The sequence below is a fragment of the Neofelis nebulosa genome, chromosome 11 (genome assembly GCF_028018385.1).
Source record: "Neofelis nebulosa isolate mNeoNeb1 chromosome 11, mNeoNeb1.pri, whole genome shotgun sequence".
Lineage (NCBI taxonomy): Eukaryota > Metazoa > Chordata > Mammalia > Carnivora > Felidae > Neofelis > Neofelis nebulosa.
In genome coordinates, this window is record NC_080792.1 from 68990091 (window position 1) to 69013517 (window position 23427).

Sequence of the window (23427 nt, forward strand, 5' to 3'; positions counted from 1 at the left end):
GCGTGGCTCAGGCCCCGGAGGCAGCTGGCCTGCCCTTGACTGTGGCCAACAGCAGGCAAGTCGCTAGATCATGTCCCTCTTTCCTCTGCCTTAATAGCTCAGGTGCCAGAGAGCTGATGGGCAGTGTGTGAGGTAATAAGAGGCTAGCACCTAGAAAAGTTGCCTGGATATGGAACAGCATCAATCTGTGTTAGTATCTGTTACTCTGTCAGTCATCTGTTTCAATCCTTAGAGTGACCCCTTGCCCAGAACTTGTTATCCTCACCTGACAAATGAAGAACTTGAATCTCAAAGAGATGGGGTCACTTGATAAGGGCAGAAATGGGATGTGAACCCAGATCATTCCGTCCTGAAAGGGCACGCATGTAACCTCATATCTCTGCGCAGTCAACATCCTGGGAACCTGGCCTGACACATCCTCTTCCCCCAGGAAGGCACCCTGGATTCATCACATGTACCTACCATCATCACCCTTCTTCGTGGTTCGTGCATTTGTGGAGTCTCAAAGTGGAGTCAGATTTCACCAGACCTTCACTCATCTGGCCAGTGAAGGGGTCTTTTTGAGGCAACCAAGGGTCCACCGTGCCCCTTGTCTTCAGGACGAAGTCCAAACCTTGAGGCCTGCAATTTGACTTCAAGTCCCTCTGGGATCTGGTCCCTGCTCATCTTTGACCTCACTATTGGCTACTGCCCCCTGGATTAGTTATAGTCTCTGTCCGGGTCTGAATCCCAGATGGCAGAGTTACTATCCATGCTGCTTTGGGCTAGGTGACTTGAACTCTTTGAGCCTCATTCTCCACATCTATAAAATAGGTATAATGATAGAGGCCCCCTGAGTGCCTATAACACAAGGAAGTTGTTAATCTAGTGTCTTGTGCTCAGCAAATGCTGGTTTCTGCTATGACCGAGGAGCCAGCCTTGGGTCACCCCTCTCTGGCTCCCTCTGCCCAGACACCCCTTCCACACCCAATCCTGTGACAAACTCTTATGGCTCCTGCAGAGGCCGCCTGTAATGTCACCTTCTCTCGGGAGCTTTCCAGAGAACTTTCTAGCAAACTCTCGGGAGTTTCCACACAGAGGGGTACTCCTGTGTCCATCCTGCATGTTAGATTTTTTTAAAAAAACCCTTCGAAAATACTCAATGCAGCATTTCCCACAAGTGGGGTGGGCGTAAGTATTGGACCAAAAAACATTTTTTCCCCCTGTGGTCAAACAGGTTCTAAGCGAAACCGATCCCATATCTTCCTGCGGTGGTTCACGGAGCCTTGGGCATTGATCCTGGCCCACAATGTGACCCAGAGGGCAGATCACAGTGCTGCTTTTCCATATGTTCAGTGGAACACTTTAAAAAAATTTTTTTAATGTTTTATATATATATATTTTTTTAATTTTTTTAATGTTTATTTATTTTTGAAAGAAAGAGAGACAGAGTGTGAATGGGGGAGGGGCAGAGAGAGAGGGAGACACAGAATCAGAAGCAGGCTCCAGGCTTTGAGCTGTCAGCACAGAGCCTGATGCGGGGCTCGAACCCACAAACCGTGAGATGAAGTCAGATGCTTAACCAACTAAGCCACCCAGACGCCCCAATGTTTATATATTTTTGAGAGACAGACAGACAGAATGTGAACAGGGGAGGGGCAGAGAGAGAGGGAGACACAGAATCCAAAGCAGGCTCCAGGCTCTAAGCTGTCAGCACAGAGCCCGACGCGGGGCTTGAACTCCTGACCTGTGAGATTGTGACCTGAGCTGAAGTCGGATGCTCAACCGACTAAGCCACCCAGGAGCCCTGGGAAGATTCAGTGGAACACTTTTTTAAAAAAGTTTATTTATTTACTTTGAGAGAGAGAGAGAGAGAGAGAGAGAGCATGAGTGGGGAAGGGGAAGAAGAGAGAGGGAGAGAGAGAATCTCAAGCAGGATCCATGCTGTCAGAGCAGAGGCAGACATGGGTCGTGCGATCAAGTCCTGAGCATGAAAACAAGATTCAGACACTTAACCAACAGAACCAACCCCCCAGGCGCCCTTCAGTGGAACACTTTATAGGGTTTGTGTTCTAGGGAACATATTTGAGAAATGCTGATTGAATTCGATCTCTTAACAAATGGGGAAACTGAGGCCCCAGAAGGGAGTTTGCCCAGCAAATGAGCCGCAAGGCTGAGAGCAGGGCGGGGGCTGCCTGTGAATCCAGGCCCCGGGCTGCCCTTCTCGCCTGGACTCCACATTCTGCTTGCTTCCTACCCCACCCCCAGGCTATGCTGACCATGTGGGGCTCGCTCAATTCCGCCGGAGATTCCAGGTGCTGGACCCTGTCCTCATGAAGAAGCTCACGTCGGCCTCCGAGGGCATAGATGAGAGGAAGGTATGTGGGGCAGTGGGGGAGGCGGGGAGGGGGCATCTGGACCCGTGGGCATCTGAGGCCCGGGCCCTGGGGGCAAAGATGAGGGCCGAGTGAGCTTTTTCTTTTTTTTTTTTTTTTAAGTTTATTTATTTATTTTGAGAGGGAGAGCACACACAGGGAAGGGGCAGAGAGAGAGAGAGAGAGAGGGAGAGAGAGAGAATCTCAAGCAGGCTCCACACTGTTAGCACAGAGCCTGAAGTGGGACTCGAGCCCACGAACCGTGAGATCATGGCCTGAGCCAAAACCAAGAGTCGAGCACTTAACCGACTGAGCCACCCAGGCGCCCCGAGGGCGGTGTGAGGTTTGTCTCAGACCTCTGCTCCCGACTGCCCCCCCTGCCCTGTCACTTAGGAATGGCCTCCTGAAGCCCTGCATGACAGACTGCAGGAAAAGAATGAGGGCATGTGCCACTAGGAGGGCCCCTAGAAAGATGCGAAGCCATCATTTTCAAAAGGAGTTCCAACTCAGCACTGGCACTGTTCCCGGAGTAGTCCATGAAAGGAGAGCTTCACAGTCCCCAATATTCAGGACGTGTTTCATACCGGAGCCCATACTTCTTAGGGAATCGCCGTGAACACCACCTCAGGGCCTTTGCACTGGCTGTTCCCGCTGCCTGGAGCACACTTCCCTCAGTGTTTTGTGTGGCTAGTGTCATCTTGCTTTTCAGATGTCGGCTCAGAGCTTAGCCTTGTGATATCATCCTGTTCTAATGTGTGTGTAGCACTTCCCTTGTCTGAAATGATTTACATGTCCTATGCGTTTTCTGGGTCTTAGCAAGGGCTCAGTCCATTGTTGGATGAATGCATGAATGAATGAATGAATGAATGAATGAAAACAAATGCCTAACCTTGTATTTCTGCTCCTGTGTGTCTCCTGTCTGCACTTCCACCATAAACTCCTATACCCCTGTGGCTGGGACCTTGTCTTTACCCCAGTGTCAAACCATCAATAAATATTTCCACTGAGAATGGCCACTGGCCTATCAACGGTTACAGAGCCCTTTAGAATCTGCAAAGCCCCGCATCCTCCCAGTAGCCCTGCAAAGTGAGCGCTATTGTATCCTTTTTTGCAGATGAGAAAGTGATTTTCTCAGACAGATGAATGGATTCCCCTGAGGCCACACAGCCAAGTGTTGTTGTGGGTTTTGTCCTTGAACCTGAGTTTCTAGCTTCCAGGGAGGGCAGTCGAGAAAGCACGGCTCCAGAGTCAAACAGACCTGCAGGTGACTCCTAGCTGGGGCTGTGTGCATGTAAGCAAGCGACATCATCTTTCTGCCTCGGTTATGGCATCTGTGAGGTGGGCACGACAACGGTTGGCCACCTGCAGAAGGTGTTTGAGGATCAGAGTGAGGGCTCCGTGTATGTAAACTACTGTCATCAACGTTAGCATCAGTTTGCGTATCAGCATCCTCTCATAAGCCACCCAGACTCCATGTTCACAACCGCGTTGAGACTCCGCCTCCAGGCGAGTGTGCCCGTGCGTGTCCGAGATCATCAGCACGGGGATCTTCAATCAGAGAGTCATGAGGAAAGAAGGGTAAACAAAGTCACAGTTCTTAGGCCCCTTCTTGGCTCTTCTCTGCAGTGAGGACCAGGGCACAGGTCACCTGCTGCAGACAGGGCAGTACCTTCTACGTAGCCCTCCTCACCCACCACGGGGAGGGGAGGGGGCATCAGACCCAGCTCGTATGCTGCTGCAGGGGCATCCTCTCCCTTGGTGGCAGCCCAGTCTGGAAGTCATGAGATTGCCTGGCTCGATGCCACCGTCCAGTCTGGACCAGTCTTCATTCGGGGTTCCTTATCCTGGCTCACCCCAAACTTGATCTCTGTTCACAGCATCTGGAGGGGAGCCACGGAAAGGGTCTGGGGCTCGTCTGCCATCGAAAACAGCACAGAAGTGGGGTGTGGGGGAGTTTTCTGCGGGGGCAATAGGTACAGCATATGGGACGATTCTATTCTGGACGACTCAGCAGTTCTCTCCTGTAGCCAAACTGAAACCACCTCCATACACATGCTGGAGGGCCTCGGAAAATGGAAAATTACAAGTGGAATGGACTTGGCTGGGAGTTTTCGCTCCTTCTTATTCTCTTTTTATTTGCTCACAAATTTCATTTGCTACAGCATAGAATTTTGGTAGCAACAAAAGGAAACACCATCCTGCCTCTTATGAAAAAGCTGATAAATATTCATTTGCCAGGCAACGTGATACACCATGAATTATACATGAACACGTGCTTGGGTGGCCCAACTGTCAGCCTCTGTGTGCAAAGCAGTTAAGACCTCAGGATTTAAGAAGACGAGTTTGACAGCCAGAGAAGGTCAATATGGTCATGAGACACTAGATGGCAGCAGAGAGAATTGATTGTCAGGGTGTAAGCCGGGCCTTGATGAAGTCCCCTGTGTGCCTAATACGTGCTTCTCGTTGACCCAAGGGTGCCGTCTTTCCTAATGAGGTGCACTCATTAGGTGGGCACCCGCTGGATACTTTGTGCCTTTTATGTGCCAACTCTGATCACAGAGCAGGCACGATGTGAAAAAGTTACAGATCCTTCACCGGGAACGGACCTCAAAAGATAAAGCCTTCCCACTCTGGGAATTAGCCCCATTTTATAGCGGAGGCGACTGAGGCCGTCGCTGCCCAGCCAGGTTCTGGTGGAGCTGGGATTCGAACTCAGGCTCTCGGATTCTGCACGCAGGGCTTTTGCGCTATTCGTTGTGGTGGAATATACCCAGCCTAACATTTATCAAGTTAACCGTTCTTAAGCACAGAGTTCAGTGGCATGGAGTAGCATGATTGATCCCTCATTGAACGGGAGCGTTGCGAGGATAGGCAAGGTATCTGGTGAATTTCTGTACTGAATGCGCCTTCCGTGATGTTAATTTAAAGTCATTATCCTTGATTCCATCCAGCTTTGACCAAGTGGCTGCTTTGTACCAGGCTCTGTGCTGGGTGCCAGAGATACAGGGATGGACAGAAGACAGTCTCGCTGGGTGAGGGAAAGGCTACAACAGGCAATTTCCATACAGAGGGATGGCTTTGGGACACCCCAGGGAGCACCTCACTAAAACATTTGGGGTGAGAGTGTAGCATTCATGGAAGACACCTCAGAGGAGGTGACGATTGAATTGAACCCTATGGGACAACTTGGAGGAATTAGGTGAGAGAAAGAGCGAAGGGCAACCCATGCTGGGTACAGCACGTGCAGAGATCAGTGACGAGGTTGCATGGGTAGTTTAGTGTGGCTGGAGCACAAAAGATGCCAAGCGTCATGAACAGGGGCTGAGGATGTTGCCAGAGGCCAGGCCACGGGTCACTGTTGGCAGAACAAGAGAGTCTGAGCTTTAACAGGTGGTCGGTGATGGTCAACTGAGAAGTCATTGGCAGGGGTGTGGCATGGAAAGCCGACCTTCGTTACTTGAACTGGCTTAAGCAAGATCACGAAGGAAGTCCAGTCCGCTTTGTCCTTCCGTGGTCCTCCCCAGGGAGCAGTATCCTCACGCCCATCGCCAGCTGTTCAAGATGCTCCTGTCCCTTCTAGACACCCAGGCAGTGCTCCGGTCTCCAGAATAACCCTGTCCCCAGCTCTGATCAACTGGGTCCTGTTCTTCTGTCCCCGCTTATCCCGTCTGGCTAAGACTGTGCATGCACCTGCAATGAAGCCCACCCAGAGTGACTATAATGGTGGAATTTCAGGCAGGTCCGCTCACCTTGGCCATGTCTCAGATTCTGGTCTCTTCAATCTCTCTGCTGCTCAGGCAGGACTTGCCAAGTCTCCCCGATCGATGCAAGGAAACCCTAGGGCCTGCCCTCTTCGCACAGTGCCTACAGCGCTGATTGATTTGAGCCAACAAAGTCTCTGTCCCTGGGGACTCGATCTGAAGAACACAATCAAGGGATGTCAATCTATCTTCTTGAAGGCCCCTCTTGTTCCATCTCAGACCTTTGTGGATACCCCCAGTCACCCGTGAATCTGTCCGAGCCCCTTTCCGCCGGGGAGGGGCCCCTAGGAGCCCACGGCTGGGAGGGGGAGCTGTCCACTCACAGCGTGCTGACTCATGATTCAGGGGTTCCCGTGGCCTAAGCCTCCGCAATGTATTTACCATCCTTTTCTTCCTCCCTTCAGTGTCTTCCTCCAGTTCAGGTTTACTGCTTTAATAATTGTACACGTTTTACATTCAGTGTTGACCAACCCAATTGTGTGTGTGTGTGTGTGTGTGTGTGTGTGTGTGTGCGTGCATTCTATTTACAGCTCTGAGCATATGGAGTTAAACCTCACTGACATAGTCCCACCCTTAAGGGAGAGCTTCAGTGGCTGAAAGCATGTGGGTTATAGTCAGACAGACTTATATTCCAATCCTCCTTTCTGCCATCTCTCTTTCCACTCATCCACACCCCTTGATATTCAATAGCTACGCGACCACAGGCAACCTGTAACAGGGCATAACAAAGCGCTTGGCACATGGCAGGTATGCGACAAATGGCAGCCATTGGGCCGTGGTGGCCTTTGGGTCATGGTGTGGGTTTCAGGGAGGAGGTGCCATGCTCACAGCAGCCACGTGGTCCTCTGGGTAAGCATTCAGTTCCACACACACGGGTGCTTTTCCCCACACCACTCACCTAGGAGCGAGTTGGAGAAGAATTCCCAGCCGCAGGTCTCCATTATTCCTGGAGTCTCTCACTGACTGTTTGAGATGTGAGACCACATCCTTGTTGAACATTGAAGAGGGAGCTCTTTGCAAAATTCTAAGACCCAGAGGGGCTCTGTCAGTGGGGGCATGAGCTGGGCTTCTCCCACATGCAGTCAAGGAGCCTAGAAGGGTGGAGGCGAGGGGTGCGTTATCACTGCAGTGCCCAAGAGGGCCTCATAACCTCAGACCCCCCACCACTTATTAGTACGTACTGAAACGTAGCAGGCGCCGGGCATGACAGTGAGCATTGTGTGTGCAATGTGATAGCTGCTTGACTATGTGTGTTAAGTCCACGCATAAGCCCACAAAGGGTTTCTAGTGACTGATTTCCTTGTTCGTTTCCTTGAAGGTACGTCACACATTCCAGTTTCTTTGTATGTGTGTGTGTGTGTGTGTGTGTGTGTGTGTGTGTGTGTATTGCTGAAAACTGGACACTATAGATAATATATCATAGAATCTCCAGATTCTAATCTTTCCCCCAATTATTTAGTAACTTATCTGGACTAGATGTATAGTCTGTCTCCCCCACAGTAAGAGATCACTGATGTCTCCACTTGGGTTTTTCATTCCTGTCTTTATTATAAATCCTGGATTCTCAGGGTTTCCCCTTTGTTAGCATGGCTTAGTGGTCAGCACAGCACCTTGAATTTTCGAGCCTTTACCTAATTCAAATGGAGCTACATGCGGGTTGGGAAATGTCATCTGTGATCGGACACTTACACTTGTGCCACAGATTTTACTCTTTGTTTGGCCTCTCATAGATGTTCCGCCCATGTATATGGCCTCATCTTTATTTATTTATTAATGTTTTAGTTTTTTTTTAATTTATGTTTGAGAGAAAGAGAAAGAGTACTAGCAGAGGAGGGGCAGAGAGAGAGGGAGACCCAGAGTCCGAAACAGGCTCCAGGCTCTGAGCTGTCAGCACAGAGCCCCACACGGGGCTCGAACCCCTGAGCTGTGAAATCATGGCCTGAGCCAAAGTCAGACGCTTAACCGATTGAGCCACCCAGGTGCCCGGGCCTTATGTTTGAATAGAGACGTCTAGATAGCTAAGGGCTCGGTCAGTGTCTCCTGTCCTGCGTGGAGCCTCGAGCATGTGTGCTTCCCTCCAGATTGCCCAAGAGTATGTGGGGGCTTATCAAGCCCACATGACTGTCCATTCCCTGTATCTCCTCGTCAAGTTTTTGGCTGGTCAATGCCCATTTCCGGCCCCAATCCTGATGATAATATCAGGCTGGCTGTGCCACTGACCTTCTCCGTTTCCTTGCTGCCAAGATCACCACTGTTTCTAACAACGATCCTGGGTGTGGGACTTGCCCGTACGTCCCTCCATGTAAGTGGGCCCCTTCTGGGAGCAAAGTCACTGGTTTTCACAGCTTGCCTCCTCCTGGTGGGATTACCACACTGCCAGAGTTTGATGGGGACCAGAGCAGCCCAGGTCAAGATTGTCAGTCTCCGACTGCTCTTACCAGAGATTCAATAGTTTCTCTTGCACAAATGCTTCTTTGTTGTATGCCCTTGCTCAATTTCCAGAGTATGGAACTTGTTGTTTTTGAAGATTGTATCCATTTTTATCACTATTTTTTTCTGGTGGGGCGGGGGGCAGAGAATTTATCAAGTTCCTTCCTCCACCATTCTGTAAATCTTACGCCTACATGCTACCTTTGTGACCTTAAATCTCCACTCCATCCTTGGAGGATAAGGATGGGCATGATTACCCCATATCCTAGAAGAGGGTATGGAGGAGCAGAGAGCAGGTGTGGCTTGCTCAAGGCCACACAGCCACTGAGTAGTGGAGCTGGACAGGATCCTAGCATCAGAGGGCCGAGAACAAACTCAAGAATCTGATTCCCTGGAGTTGTATCTCCCTCCACCATTTCCTAGCGCGTAATTTTTGGCGGGTCATTTCATTCAACTGGACCTCGCTCTCCTCGTCTGTAAAACGAGCATGAAGTCGTACCTGTCGCAGACGTTTGAAAAGAAAATGAGGTGTGTGTAAAGCACTGAGAGCCATGCTCAGACTCAAAAGCACAAGAGAAAACCATTTAACTGTTTCCTCGGAACAGGATGGCCAACGTTGTGCGCAGCATTCCATATGGGGAGGGGCAGACCTCAAATATCTGAACAATTAGGGTGGGATAGCTGATTCCAGAAAGATGTGGGACCAGGAAGAGGTTTGTTACAGTAATCCAAATTCTTGCCCTATCTTCCACCAACTGGCTGTTGGACAATGATTTACATTATGTAGAACAAATGCAATCGCTGATAATTGACCTACATATGTGCCCATTTCATAAAGTTCCATCTGAGAGTAATACTCATTACGATAACAATAACAGCAATTAAGTGCAACATCGCTTACAAAGACCTTTACGCATATTCTCAATGAATTGTCCCAACACCGTAAGGTCTAGGCAGGGAACCTTATTGCCATATTGCAGGAAAATGAGGGTCAGAAGCATTGTTCAATGACTGCAGGCACCCGGGGGCTCTATCACTTGGGACGTAAGCTTTCTTACCTGTAAAATGAGATCAGTGGAACAGAATGTCTTTGTTAGGCCTGATCTTCTTGGCTTTGTCATCTACAGGGCTCTAAGAAAGAGAGGGTACGGGCAAGAATCCTTGGATATTGGATGGCTGGGTGTGTGTTTTGGCAGTGTTTGGGTGTGCCCGAGAAATAGAAGCTTGGTTTATGTTCCATAGCACCTCTACCAAGTTTTGACCAAGACGGAGCCAGTGGGACTAGCTCAAGGTCATTAGGAGTAGCTCATCATGTTTATTGAGTACTTACTATATGGTATGGAGCTTGCTGCAGGAACAGCCACAATCTTCTGAAGCAGATGTGAGCATTTCTTCCCCATCGTTCTGAAGAGAAACCCAGAGCTCCAAGTAAAGTGCTTGTCCAAGGTCGCACAGTTCATGAGTGGTAAAACCAGGATCTCAGCCAAGGTGGATCTCCCTACAGGTCCTGAGTGTTCCCCCTCCCCAAACATCTACTCTGGATGCTACGTCCAAGGTCAACTTAGAAAAATTTCAGAATTTCACTGGCTGTAGCTTTCATTTAGTTTTCCTCCATCTGTCTTGTTTTCAGTCAATTTTTATTTTGTTTTGCTCTTGTGCAGAGAGGAAAGATGCTGTGTTTTGGATATATTGGTTTTTATGCATTTTGCTGCCTATAGCTCCCTTGGAACACTTTTTGGCTAACATGTCATAAGTGAAACCACTGAATTTTGGAAGGAGCATTATGGAATGTTCTTCCAGGAGGTCAGAGGAGGAAAATTGCTCCTAGATTATAGTCTTGGACCAGACTTTTAATATGCTTTTTTTTTTAAGCATCTTAGGAAATTTTCTGTGATGCTGACGACCCACGGAATTGAAACTCATCTACTAAATTACACCAGGCCCATAATACCTTTTGTTTCCTGAATGTGGCAATTACTTTCCTGACAGTTTGTTCTGAAAATAGACTGATTTTCAGCGAATGGAAGGTCCGTGAGGGGTGGTGTGGAGGTGGACTGGGAGGGGAATTGGAGGCCCAAAGGAACCAGGTGTGACCCGCATTTTTCTGAGGGCACAAATCTCCCTGCAGCGTTGTTTCAGACCCCGCAGACCTTGATGACAAAGGAAAATCCCATTAAGTGGCTGTGCTGTGGCCGATGCCACATTCAGGAAATCTCCCCCCCGTGAATTTGTTTCTCCTGTGTGGGTCTGCCCTTCCCCCTCCGTCCCATACCCCTTCCACCTCTGCGGGATCCCTCGTTTGTTTGCTCACTCAGCCACCGTATTCATTGAGCTCCTGCTGTATGCATAGACGGGTACCAGGTGCAGCAGAGGGAAATAAGGGATGAAGTGCAGGCTTCCCTCCAGACTCAAGGTCAGGCACGCGAGGTTAACAGCCATGTCATTTATTCAGCTGATATCTGTGAACGTGAGGCAGAGTCTTGGGCAAGAACAGCGAGGAAGGGACAGAGTGCTGGGGAGGCTGCCGCAGCCAACCTCAGTGACACAGCGCGTGAAGTTCCTAGTGGCCTGGGGTTCCTCTGGAGCCACCCTGGGTGTGTGAAGGGGTGATGTCATTGAGGTTGCCATGTGGCTCTACTGACCTTGATTCCAATCTGGCTCTGCCCGCATGTGACTTATAACCTTGGGGAAATGCCTCTGTGTTTTTTTTTTAAATTTTTTAAGTTTACTTATTTATTTATTTTGAGAGAGATGGAGACAGCGTGAGTGGGGGAGGCGCAGGGAGAGAAGGAGAGAGAGAATGCCAGGCGCTCTCCGTGCCGTCAGCGCAGAGCCCGACGCGGGACTTGAACTCACAAAACTGCGAGATCACGCCCTGAGCTGAAACCAAGAGTCGGACGCTCACCCAGCTGAGCCATCCGGCGCCCCATCATTTTTAAAAATTTATTTATTTATTTTGAGAGAGAGAGACCGTGCGCGTGAGCAAGTGGGGGTGGGCAGAGAGAGAGGGAGCGAGAATCCCGAGCAGACTCTGAGCTGTCAGCACAGAGCCCGACACGGGGCTCTAACCCACAAAACGCGAGATCGTGACCTGAGCTGAAATCGGATGCTTAACCGACTGAGCCACCCAGGCGCCCCTGCCTTCGTGTTTTAAAAATTGTGGTAAAATTTACATAACATGAAATGTGTCGTTTTAACTATTTTGAAATGTGCAGTTCGGGGGTATCAGGTACATTCACAGTGTTGTGCACCCAGCACCGTGGTCCACCTCCATGACACCTCATCTCGCAAGACTGGAACTCTGTCCCCAGTAAACACTAACTCCCCACTCCCCCTCCCCAGCCCGTGGCACCAGCATTCTACTTTCTGTCTCCATGAGTTTGATTAGCTAGGCACCTCGTGTAAATGGGATCATCTGTCTTTGTTTGACTGGCTTATTTCAGTTAGCATCCTGCCCTCGGGGTTCATCCATGTTGCAGCAGGTGACAGAATCTCCTTCCCATTTAAAGCTGATTAATACCCCATTGGGTGTATATCCCATGTTGTGTGAATCCATTCGCTTGTGGACGGACACTGGGTTACTTACACCTTTTGGCTGTTGTGCATAACTCTGCCATGAACGCGGGTGTATCTGTTCAAGTCCCTGTTTTCACTCTTCTTGGGTATATACTCAGAAGGGGAATTGTTGGATCCCACTATAATTCTAGGTTTAATTAAAAAAATTTTTTTTAATGTGTATTATTTATTTTTGAGAGAGAGAGAGAGGGAGCACGAGAAGGGGAGGGATAGAGAGATAGAGAGAGAGGGACACAGAGAATCTGAAGCAGGCTCCAGGCTCCGAGCTGTCAGCATAGAACCCAACGCAGGGATCAAACTCACGAGCCATGAGATCATGACCTGAGCTGAAGTCAGACGCTTAACCAGCTGAGCCCCCCCAGGTGCCCCTCAGGTTTAGTTTTTAGAGGAACGGCCATACCGTCTTCCATAGCAGACACATCCTTCATTTATTCTTGTGTCTTTGGTTTTTTTCCTCTGTACGTGGGCACAGTAGTATGAGGACCCACCTCGGGTTGCTAGGGAGATGCCAGGAGATGGTATCCATGGGGTCCCAGCATGGGAGTGGATGGCATACAGTAGGCACTCAATACATGCTCATCTTTTGTCCTCGCCCGGGTGAGGTGGGGCTCAGTTGCTCAGACTCAAAGACACGTGGAGCCATCCTCTTTCCCAAGGCACCAGCCATCCAGCCAACCTGACTCCCGCTTTGGGAGCCTGCCTCATTCTGTCCGTCTAACTTTTCTCCCCAGGCTGTGGACGAGCTCCTACAGACCCTGGATCTGGAGAAGAAGGCGGTGGTTGTTGGGCACAGCCAGGTGAGTAGAGCTTCCTTTTTATGTCACTCTGCTCATCCCATCAGGGACCCAGGTGAACCCCGATTCTGGTCCTGAACCCAACTGAAGACAGGGCTAGTGACTTTCTGCCCTGCCCATCTTACAAGGCCAGGAAGATAAAGTGGTATTACGTGGGAGGCAACAACATTGGGGAATATCATTTGTTAGAGGTTACACTCCCAGGGACCTCAGCAGTCTGGAAGAGTTCACATCCTGGACCTCAGTAGGGATCTCCGAGCCTTAGAAAGAGCTGCCATAAAAGCCAAGAAGAAGCACTCACCTTCACCTGGAGCCTGGTTAACTTTTACTTGGCAACCGACAGTACCCCGGCGAATAGTCCCGGCTGATTAGCAGCAGTAAGTGAAAAGTTAGGGCACCGCGAGAAGGCACATGACATTAACGTTGAGGGAAATAACTTTCTTCAGAGTGGTGTTGAGCCCAAGGCTTTTCCAATAACGCCTCAACATTTAGAGAAGAGGTTCACAGAGTCCTGATGTGCCTGTACAGCCTCCAAGTTTTCAAGCGGGAAAATATTGTATTTAGGGCTTCCCAAGGGGAGTCCCATCCTTTTGTGTTTGTGGAAGATCCCTTACCAGCTCCTGGAGCTGGTGTCCCATGGGCTCTGCTTTGGGAAGTAAACTCAAGGACCATGCGGCAGGCAGGGAGAATGGCAAAGTATAGAAACAGAAACTGGGGAGAAAACTGACCAAAGGGAAAATTGCCCTCCCACCCTCATCCCCTGATTGACTAACATCAACCAATAAACCTTTGTCGATCTCCTGCCACCTCCAGGCGCGAGGTGCTGGGGAAGGGCCCCGGTTCTCCAGAAACCCACCATGGTGGCATCATTGGCCATTAGTCATTCTGGGGCCCCTGAGTAGCGTGTCCCGTTACACCTGCCTTGGCGAGCTCACGGGTTTTCATACAGTCATTGCCCCATAGACACGCAAGCCTCTTAGTCTACCGGCATCTCAGCCTGATTCATTCCACCAGGAGTTGGCAGCGACTGGGACTTCGCAGACCTTTCCAGTAGAAGGAAGGAACCTGTCAGTTCCTGGGCTTCTGCTTCACACACTGTTCCTCTTTTCCCTCAAAAGCTCCTGGGAGATAATTAGTAACTCCCTTCTTTCCAGGCGGGGAAGATGCACCTCTGGGAAGTAAGCCCCCTTTCAAGGCCTTACGCTTATCTAGAAGACCAGTTACAGCTCCCGTGAAAACCCGTATGGCCCTGGATCCATACACTCGAACACACACTCTTTACACACACTCTTTACACACACGTCGGTATGGTCCAGATTCAGAGGCCTTGTCCTTCAGCTCCAAGAACTTTATCCACGTAGACCAGCCGTTCTCGAAATACAGTCTCTAGACCCGCAGGATCCTCTGAGAGCTTGCTAGAAGCATAAACATTCAGCTACCCCCAGCACAGACCTAGTGAATCTGAAACTCTGGGGGTAGGACCCAGAAGTCTGGGTTGCAGCAAACCCTCCCCGGGACTCCGGCACATGTTCAAGTTTGACAACCACTGGTCTAGATAATGACTCCATTATTTCATGAATACAAAAATCAGTCTCTATAAGCCCGGCCGCTATTGTAGAGAAAGGAAGAAAACAGAGGCAAGAGAAGTCTTTATACATACTTTCACAGAGTGAGGGCAAGAGATTTAGAAGCTGAAACATCCCAATTACAAACAAAACCAACACTGTTGGTCTCAAGTAATGCTTGGTGTTCATTAAAACAGCAGTCGAGAGCAAATTAAAGTCAGCGTATCCTTTGGAAGCTAGGCTATCCTGCAATCTTTCAGGGCAGAGGAGGCACGGCAGGACTGGGCACTTCTTTTTTCTTTTCAAATATGTATTTATTTTGAGAGAGAAGAGAGAGCACTGGTGGGGAATGGGCTGACAGAGAATCCCAAGCACAGAGCCTGATGCTGGGCTTAAACTCACGAACCATGAGATCATGACCTGAGCTGAAACCGAGAGTCGGACACTTGACTGCCTGGGCCACCCACCTGCCCCTCTGCTCCCCCGCTTTCTAATTATGAATCTCTAGGGACTGATTTAGCCTCTCTGAGCCTCTGTTCCCTCATCTGTAAAATGGAGCCACTGCTCCCCACCCCCCAGGTTGGCTGTGGGAAAGCAGTCAGTTGTCATCTACGTGTTGAATGCGTTTGTCACTGGGACAAGACGCTTATCAAATAGGATAAGATTTGAATGTTTCAAGAAGGAAACCCCTCTAATCCGGAAAATTACTAGGACAAGAGCTGATTCCTCAGCAGTCCCAGATATGGGAGCTTCTGCCATATCAGAATTTTGAAACTTGGTCTTCAGTGTTTTTAGAGGAAAAACAGTTTGCATTGCGGTGGCCCCCGTAGATTTCCTTAAATGTGAGGATGTTGAGATGTTACACTCTGCTTGCGTCTGATAAGCCGCTGGACCCACGAAAGGCGAATAATTTAGATTTTTCTTTGTGATTCTCAGCCCCTGGTGCCTTATCGAGGCCTGTGCTGAGGGCCATGACATTTATGAAAAAGGTGGAATCCCACATGCAGTTGGCCTTCTGGTTGGCAATATGCTCTTTAAAGGGAAAAAAAAAATCAAGATAAGATTCTGCAGAGCCGATGACTTATTCCCATTGTGTGTATGGTCGCTTCCAATTATCTTTTTAATGAAAGCTTCATACTTAATCAATAGTGGTTTTGGAAGCACCCGCCGCCTTTTGTAATATACGAACTAGGGCTGTCATCATTTTGATCATTGATTTTTTTTTATAGCAGCTTTTGGGACTCACTAGCTTGTGAAATTAATACAGTCATTATTGAGACAATCTGATAGGTAATGAGTCAGTCGTGTCTTTATTTCAGTGAGGCTAATTGTCTCGGTGGCTCTGGCTGATAGGAAGTGTCCTGTAAAGCCAGGGAAGGTTGCAAAACAGAGTTGGCACCGACTGGGCGTGCAGATTCTCATCCTCGCCTTGAGGAAGGGCTCTATGTGGGACGGGCGGGGTGGCTGCCATTACAGCAAATAGGTTTAAGGGAATGGACAATCGATTGAGACCCTTTGTGCACCTGGAATCAAATTGCAATTCAACCCCAAACTTCAGGCGTTTGTACGATAGCCAATGAAGAAACGAAGCCTCGTGTTGACGTTGAGAATGGGTGCTGGAGGTGAACTTGGCTTTGTTGATCACCGGCTGGGTGAACTTGAGTCAATTACATAATCTCCCTGGGCCAATAGATTCCTCATAAGGTTGTTTTTATTATAATGGGACAGAGGAGAAAGAGCTTTGAAAAATCTAGATGTCATGCAAATGTTAATTGTATTCAGTGATAACTATAGTCTGGTCTGGAGTCAGATGGAGGGAAACGTTTCTGCTGTTTCCGCTTGCTAGGGGAGGGTCATGGGGGAAATGCTATTGTCAGCCTTAGTCTTTCCTTCCATAAAATGGGGGGATCGCAATAACTACCCTACAGGATGATGTACATTCAGTACTTTACCTGCACGTATCAGGTAAAGTGGTTGGTTCCGATCTGCAACACTGATTGATAACATCCCCAATTACTTGATAATATCACTAAGATGCAGCCATCCAGTGCCCCTAGAAAATTGCACATCTTTGGGGTGAGAAGCCACGTTTGGCAGAGAAACATGGCAGGCTGGTCATAGACATTAGCGTGACGTGGGCATCTGAAAAGCGTCCCCTGCCCCTGTCACCGACTCAAGTCCCAAGCTGCTAGGGCATCTTTCCTTTGACTCCGGGGAGGTAAGGCTGACAGTAACCACCCTACCAGGTGGGCAGAGCAGGCCTGACCCCAAAGCGTTAGGTTCTCAGAAAATCCTTCTGTGTGCCCTGAAGTGTATTGAAGGCGGCCCTGCGGGGTGTCAAGGAGGCATTGATCACTTTGCTGCGGAAGGCCTCCATCCATTATGGATGAGCAGAGGCCTGGAAATCGTGGACCACAAGCTCTTTTCAGTTAGGATGCCTGACCACCTTCTGTGGGTGGCACCAGCCTGATCCCCTCCTCCCCTGGCCGAGGAGGGCCACCCTCACTCCCTCCACATTCTCCGCCCCTCCTTATAAGGCAGGACCGAATATTTCCAGGGCACTGCTTCTCTCAGGGGGCCAGCGGCACTTATCAGAAAGAACGTACAATCGCAGGCCTGCCACTAAATCCACGGATTCAGCATTTCTAACAAGCTCCCCGGTGGTGACAATGCCACTCCTGGGGACCGTGCTCTGAGCACCCAAGGGCCAGAAGAAGGAAAAGAGGACTCTAGAGGAGATGAGATGTTTTGACAATTTATGTTTTTGTTTTATTTTTGAGAGAGACAGAGCATGAGCGGGGGAGGGGCAGAGAGAGAGGGAGACACAGAATCCGAAGCAGGCTCCAGGCTCCGAGCTGTCAGCGCAGAGCCTGACGCGGGGCTCGAACTCACAGAGTGCGAGATCATGACCTGAGCCGAAAGGACGCCCGACCGACTGAGCCACTCGGGGACCCCTGTTTTGACAATTTAGACCCTCAGTCGCAGGCAACTGCTAACAAATATCTCAGCGGGGGAGGGGCGCAAGAAAACCGGGTTGAGTGGCAACCCCCTCTCTCTTCAGACCATCTGATTCAGCCGCACAGGAGTCACCGGTCACCTTTTGTCCCTTCAGGTTTTCCTCAAGGCAGGCGTGGTCTCCAGGCTTGAGAAGCAGCGGGAGAAGCTGGCGTCTCACAGCATAATTTTATTCCAGGCGGCTTGTAAGGGCTTTCTGTCCCGGCAGGAATTCAAGAAGCTGAAGGTATGGCACCCAGCGAGCCTCGTCACCCCTGCAGAGGTGTGAGATCCCAGAAAAGCAGCATCCGAGCTGATCTGGGCGCGGTAACCTCGCGCTTCGCACACTCACGCTTTGGGCATGAAACCCTGTGGGATATTTCCACATGCGGTTCCAGATCCAGTGGGTCCGGGGTGAGCATGGGGCGGGGGAAGGGTGGTGGTCTGCAGGTCTCCCACGATGGTGCCAGTGCTGTCGGTCCATAGGCTCACCCCGAATGGGAGGACTTTAAAGTGACGCTTTGCAAGATGTGATGATTGTTTCTAGGATGTTGACATCAAATGACCAACGATGTCAGACTTGATCTAGGTATCATGGGGGTGTCCAAGCCCTTCCAGGTCCGTTATGGTTTCAACCTGTTCCATCTCTGGAGAACTTGGCTCTCATGGGCCAGCAGACAGGACATGATAGGACCTGGCCATTGAGGCTTTCGGGACTGAAGGGGCAGCTCAGAGTCCGCAGTCCTGAGCCACCCTGGAGACTGCATTTCTTCCCTGTAGCTTGTGCAGTAGAGAAATGTGTGCATGGTTCCCCTGAGCATCACATTATAGAGCACAGCTCTGGAGACAAACAGTGGAGACCCACCCCTTAGGAGCTGGGTCAAGGTGAAATGAGGTCATGCGTGCCGAGTCTAGTCTGTGCCCCAGACTGGCACATTGTTCAACAAATGCCAGCTCCCATTACCTCCAGGTCCTCATTATTAAGTCCTACCACTAGCATGGGGTCTCATTACATGTGCCCCCAGTAGATGCGAATTCGTAAATTCAAGTACACGCACTTGGCAAAAGCAGAAAAAGGCGAGAACGTTAATAATTAAAATATTGTGGGCAACCCCACTGGCCCACTGCCTTCCAGTAGCTTATGCCTCAGAATGATTTAGAAGACAGGTTCATTAGCGCCCTGGATTCTGTCTGCATCCAGACTTGCGGGGTTTCAAATCCCAACCCCACCACCGACTGAGCTGAGGTGCTGACAGAGAGGAAGCCATGTGATATTGAGCAGGTGACCGAGGTTGGGGGGAGGGGCGTCTCTGTGGCTCAGTTTCCCCATCTGTACCGGTGGTTCTCAAAGTATGGTCCCCAGACCAACAGCATCCACACCAACTGGGCACTTGTTAGCCGTGCAAATTCTCCGGCCCCACCCCAACTTCCTGAATCAGACCCTCTGGGGGGTGGGGCCCAGCACTGGTGCTTTATTAAGTGCTCACTCAGGCTTGAGCAGCATGGGGTTCGTATTTAAATAACACTTAAAGTGATACCTGTCCCCTAAATATCAACCCGCAACACAATCATGGCTTTTGGATCTTGTGGGCAATTTCAGGGATTTTCAAGGATCGTTTATTTATTTATTTTTTGTCTTTCGCGGTGATTTTGCATCTGATGCCCTTACGAGAGGTGACCCTATTCCCTCTTCCTCTGCTTCTCCTTCTTCTTCGGTCATGCAAGATTACGTTGTGGTATAATGTCTGAGGCCCAGAGCCCGATTCCATGAAAAACTCTCAAAAACTATTTTTAATTTAAAAAAAAAGTGTCCATTTACTTTTTTTTTTGAGTACAGTTGACACAATGTGACAGTTTCAGGGGCACAGCCTAGTGACTGGACAAGTCTACACGTGACGCTGTGCTCACATGGGCAGCTACTGGCCGTCACCAGACAATGCCATTACAATACCATTGCAAAGAAGCTTCTTTTTTATCTTTTATATTAAATATAATTTATTGTTGAATTGGTTTCCATACAACACCCAGTGCTCGTCCCAACAGGTGCCCTCCTCTCTGCCCATCACCCACTTTCCCCTCCCCCCCACCCCCCAGCAAAGAAGCTTTTTAAATGTGTGAGTTACCCAACCTCTTCCGTTAAGATATGGAACTCGCTTTTTCCAACCCCTTTCCCACCCCCTTTGCTCTCTTTCCTTTGCCTTTACCGGGTTGGGAAGGACCCCTCAAGTTTCTGGTTTCCTTTCCCCGCAGATTCGCCGCCTGGCTGCGCGGTGCATCCAGAAGAACGTGGCTGTGTTCCTGGCGGTCAAGGACTGGTCCTGGTGGCGGCTCCTCGGTTCCCTCCGGCCCCTGCTGAGTGCCACCATTGGGGATGAGCAGCTCCACGCCAAGGAGGTCGGTCCATGTGGCAGGCAAGACGCGGGGTGGCCCCGTCCTCACACCCCCATAGTAACGCTTGCTTCCAGACTCAGTGCCTCCACTCCGCGGATTCGTGATGCAGAAACGCTCTGCTCGGCAGCCTTGCTGCCACCTTCCAGATACCACTCTGCTGTCATTAACACAGACACAGACCACCCTCCATCCCACGTCCAGCTCTACACCGGGCTTGTGGGTGCCGGTCAGATACCCCATCACTACCCAGGGGCACACGAGCACTGACCATGATGCTGGTTGTCCCAGGGAGACGTGGTGGTGGCATCTTGAGCCTTTTAACTTCTTACCTCTCCGAGAGGTGCTGACTGTCCCTTCCACCCCGGTGGCGCCCGCCTTCTGCAGGGAAACCGTTTTGATTGGTTTCTGGTTTATCCTGGCTGTTGTCTATTCTTGCAAAATTAGCCACTTCACACACATGCACACAATGGCTTTGCACAGAGGTCTTCCTGAATCTCTTTCTGTGACAGCCTCCTACTCCTTTTTTTGTGCGCATCCCATAGTTCATCCCAGGGGTCTGCTGTGGGGGAGGGGGGACATTTAGGCTGCACCTAACGACAGTACCAAAAGCGTAACGCAGAGCCACTGGCAGAGTGGTGGTCTTGGGGAGGAGGAAGGGCCAAGCTCCCCATCCCGCTCAGGCATACGCAGTCTTGGGTCGAGTAATGGACTCATTCTGAGGATCTGCGTTCCACCCCTTGACTGGGATGCTCATGCAAGCCCGGTGGCCCCAGACTTGCACGAGCAGAGGCGCTGATATTCCGAAATGGGGAAAGAAAAAGTCCCTTGTGGGAACTTAGCATCTGGGCATCGTCACAGAGAGGCTGGCAGAATCCCTTGCTCTGTTCCCCCAGGACTCTTAACACATGCGGAAGCCCTGCCTCTGATCCAGGATGGCTTCTGTTAAGGTGTTTGCTTTTATAGGAGGAACTCACAATGCTGAGACAGAAGCTAGAAAAATCGGAGAAGTCACGGAATGAACTGCGGCAGAATGCGGACCTCCTAGAGAGCAAGGTACCCTGTCCCTTCTGTGTGGGGTCCCCTCTGTGGGGTGACGTGTGTTGATGGGGCGGATTATGATGTGCCTGACACTGTGCTAAGTGCTTTACAAAATAACCTCAAATAAAGGGTTTACAAATAACCCCTCAAAATAAGCCTGTGGGGACATACTGTCCTTGTCCCCATTTTACAGAGGAGGAGACTGAGGCTCTGGGATATTAAGTATCTCCCCAAGACCACACAACTAGCATGCAGAGTACTGAGATTCAAACCCATATCATCTGACTCCAAAGGGAAGAATTTCTGGCATAAGTCACAAAGGCACAAATTGCGAGGAAAAAAAATGATACATTTGACTATATTAAAGTAATCAACTTCTGTTTATCAAAGCATAAAGGGAAGACACACTACATACTGGGCAGGGAAATTTACAACATGTGTAACCGGCAAAGGGTATTTGGACATATAAAGAGCTTTCTTAAATCAATTGGAAAAAGAGAAACACTCCAGTAGGAAAAAAAAAAAAATGGGCAAAAAGAGGAATTGGCAACTCCCAAGAGGAGAACTCTTGTTTCAAGAGTTCAGATGTTCTGGGCACCTGGGTGGCTCAGTCTGTTGAGCATCTGACTTCAGCTCAGGTCATGATTTCACAGTTTGTGGATTCAACCCCTGCATCGGCTCTGTGTAGACAGCTCAGAGCCTGGAGCCTGCTTCGGATTCTGTGTCTCCCTCTCTCTCTGCCCACACTCTCCCTCTCTCTATCAAAAATACATAAACATTAAAAAAAAAAAAAGAGTTCGAATGTTCAGGAATTCAAATGGCCAATAGACTCATGAGCAGATCATCAGGAAATGCAAATTAACAGAGCATTCCCATCAGGAAATGCAAATTAACACCACCCTAGGTACGATTTTGCACCCTGGACTGGCAAAATCGAAGTCTGACGTAGCCACGTATCGGCAAGGACGTGTAGCAGCAGGAAACCATATGCTGCCATGGGAGTGTAATTTGGTACTTGATCTCTTCACCCTTGAACAACTTAGGCTTGTCTCTGAAGGCTGACCCCAGCAATTCTACTGTGTAGAATATATTCTCACATATGTAAGAAAAGCCAAGAAGTATACAGGAACAGCATTGTCGTGTTGAAGAAATCTGAACCCCCAAATGGGAGTCTATCAATGAGAGAATGAATGAACCCATGTTGTTGTATTAAAGGTTGAGCTGCCAAATAAACACGAGTAAAGAGGCAGACAAACAATGGCCCAGGAGGCAGACCCAGTTTTCCACCTTTTTCTTTGTAAATAAAGTTTTATTGGCATACGGCCACACCCACCCATTCGTGTGCAGTCTCCGGCAGCTTTCGTGCTATGATGGCAGAGCTGAGTAGCTGTGACAGAGGCTCTGTGATGTACAAAGCCCAAAAGTATCGAACTCTTCATGGAAAAAGTTTCCTGACCCCTCAACTAGAGATAGGTGACTCTACGTGGATTGCCCTCAAAAACATAACGCTGGAGAAAGATTATTTAAGTCACGAAAGAATACTTGAAACACGATATCGAACATAGTAATTTTTTAAAAGTGCAGGCTGATACTGTATATTGCATGGGGCATATACCGTATGATTGCGGTGTAAAGATATTTCCATGGGAATAATAACATCAGCTTTGGAGTAGTGGTCGCCTCTCGTGGGTGGAGAGGAACATGTGATTGGAGATTACATCGGTGGGGATGGGGGTGTGATCACCGTGCTGAGGTCTTATTGTCTTTAGTTGGGTGTTGAGTTCACAGACTGGGGATGAGGACGGGAGCCAGAGAATCCCTGCCCCCAGGGGACTACTGCAAATTTCAGATTCCTAAGCAAATCCATGCAGTGTAATGTGAGATGTGGTCGGGGAGCTGTGGGTAGATCACGGAAGAGCTGTGCACGGTAACTTGCTGTTCCGCTTAGTTTTTCAGGGCCAGGACTCTAGTAAGTCACTCGCCTGGGGCATGAAATTTAAAGGGGTGCCAGAAACTCAGCAAGAGAAATCATATTTCAATGCAGTGTCTTTTAAAATGTAAATGAATGCAAAAAAAAAAAAAATCCACGATGAGCCAAATACCAAAATTTCAAATAAAGGAAGGACTGGTGGGCTGGGATTAAGGTGAGGGGTAAGTGAGAGAGTATGCACAGTGGGATCCTGTCTTCATTTAAATTTTTGATGTTTTATTCATCGTGGATTTTTGGCATGAATTTTGACTTTCTTAAATATTGCATTAGAAGCTATTTCATCTCGGTTTCTGGGTTTCTTGGCACTCCCTGAAATTCCGCACCCTGGGTGAGGGCTTTGCCCGTCTCATCCTTAGTCTCAGCTGACTTTTGAAGCCCTGGGCACCTCACAGGGTCCTGCTGAAGCTCAACTGTCATCCAGTCTTATTCGCCCATTCAGCAAATGAGTATGAGCATCTCCCAGGCAGCAGGCATTCAGCTGGCCACCTCAGATGCAGCTAGGCAGAAGGCAAAGTCCCTGTCCTCATGAGGTCT

At 49.4% G+C, this 23427-nt stretch overlaps 1 protein-coding gene across 3 annotated transcripts in view; it reads left to right on the forward strand.

The window, feature by feature from the left end:
* Positions 1 to 23427, forward strand: part of MYO18B (myosin XVIIIB) — a 258325-nt gene that overhangs the window by 91604 nt on the left and 143294 nt on the right. For all 3 annotated transcript variants that reach the window (XM_058693096.1, XM_058693095.1, XM_058693097.1), the window contains exons 21-25: positions 2248 to 2357; positions 12853 to 12918; positions 17593 to 17721; positions 19725 to 19868; positions 20829 to 20918. In XM_058693096.1, the coding sequence (XP_058549079.1) occupies positions 2248 to 2357; positions 12853 to 12918; positions 17593 to 17721; positions 19725 to 19868; positions 20829 to 20918 (539 nt within the window). The remainder of the gene's footprint in view (positions 1 to 2247; positions 2358 to 12852; positions 12919 to 17592; positions 17722 to 19724; positions 19869 to 20828; positions 20919 to 23427) is intronic.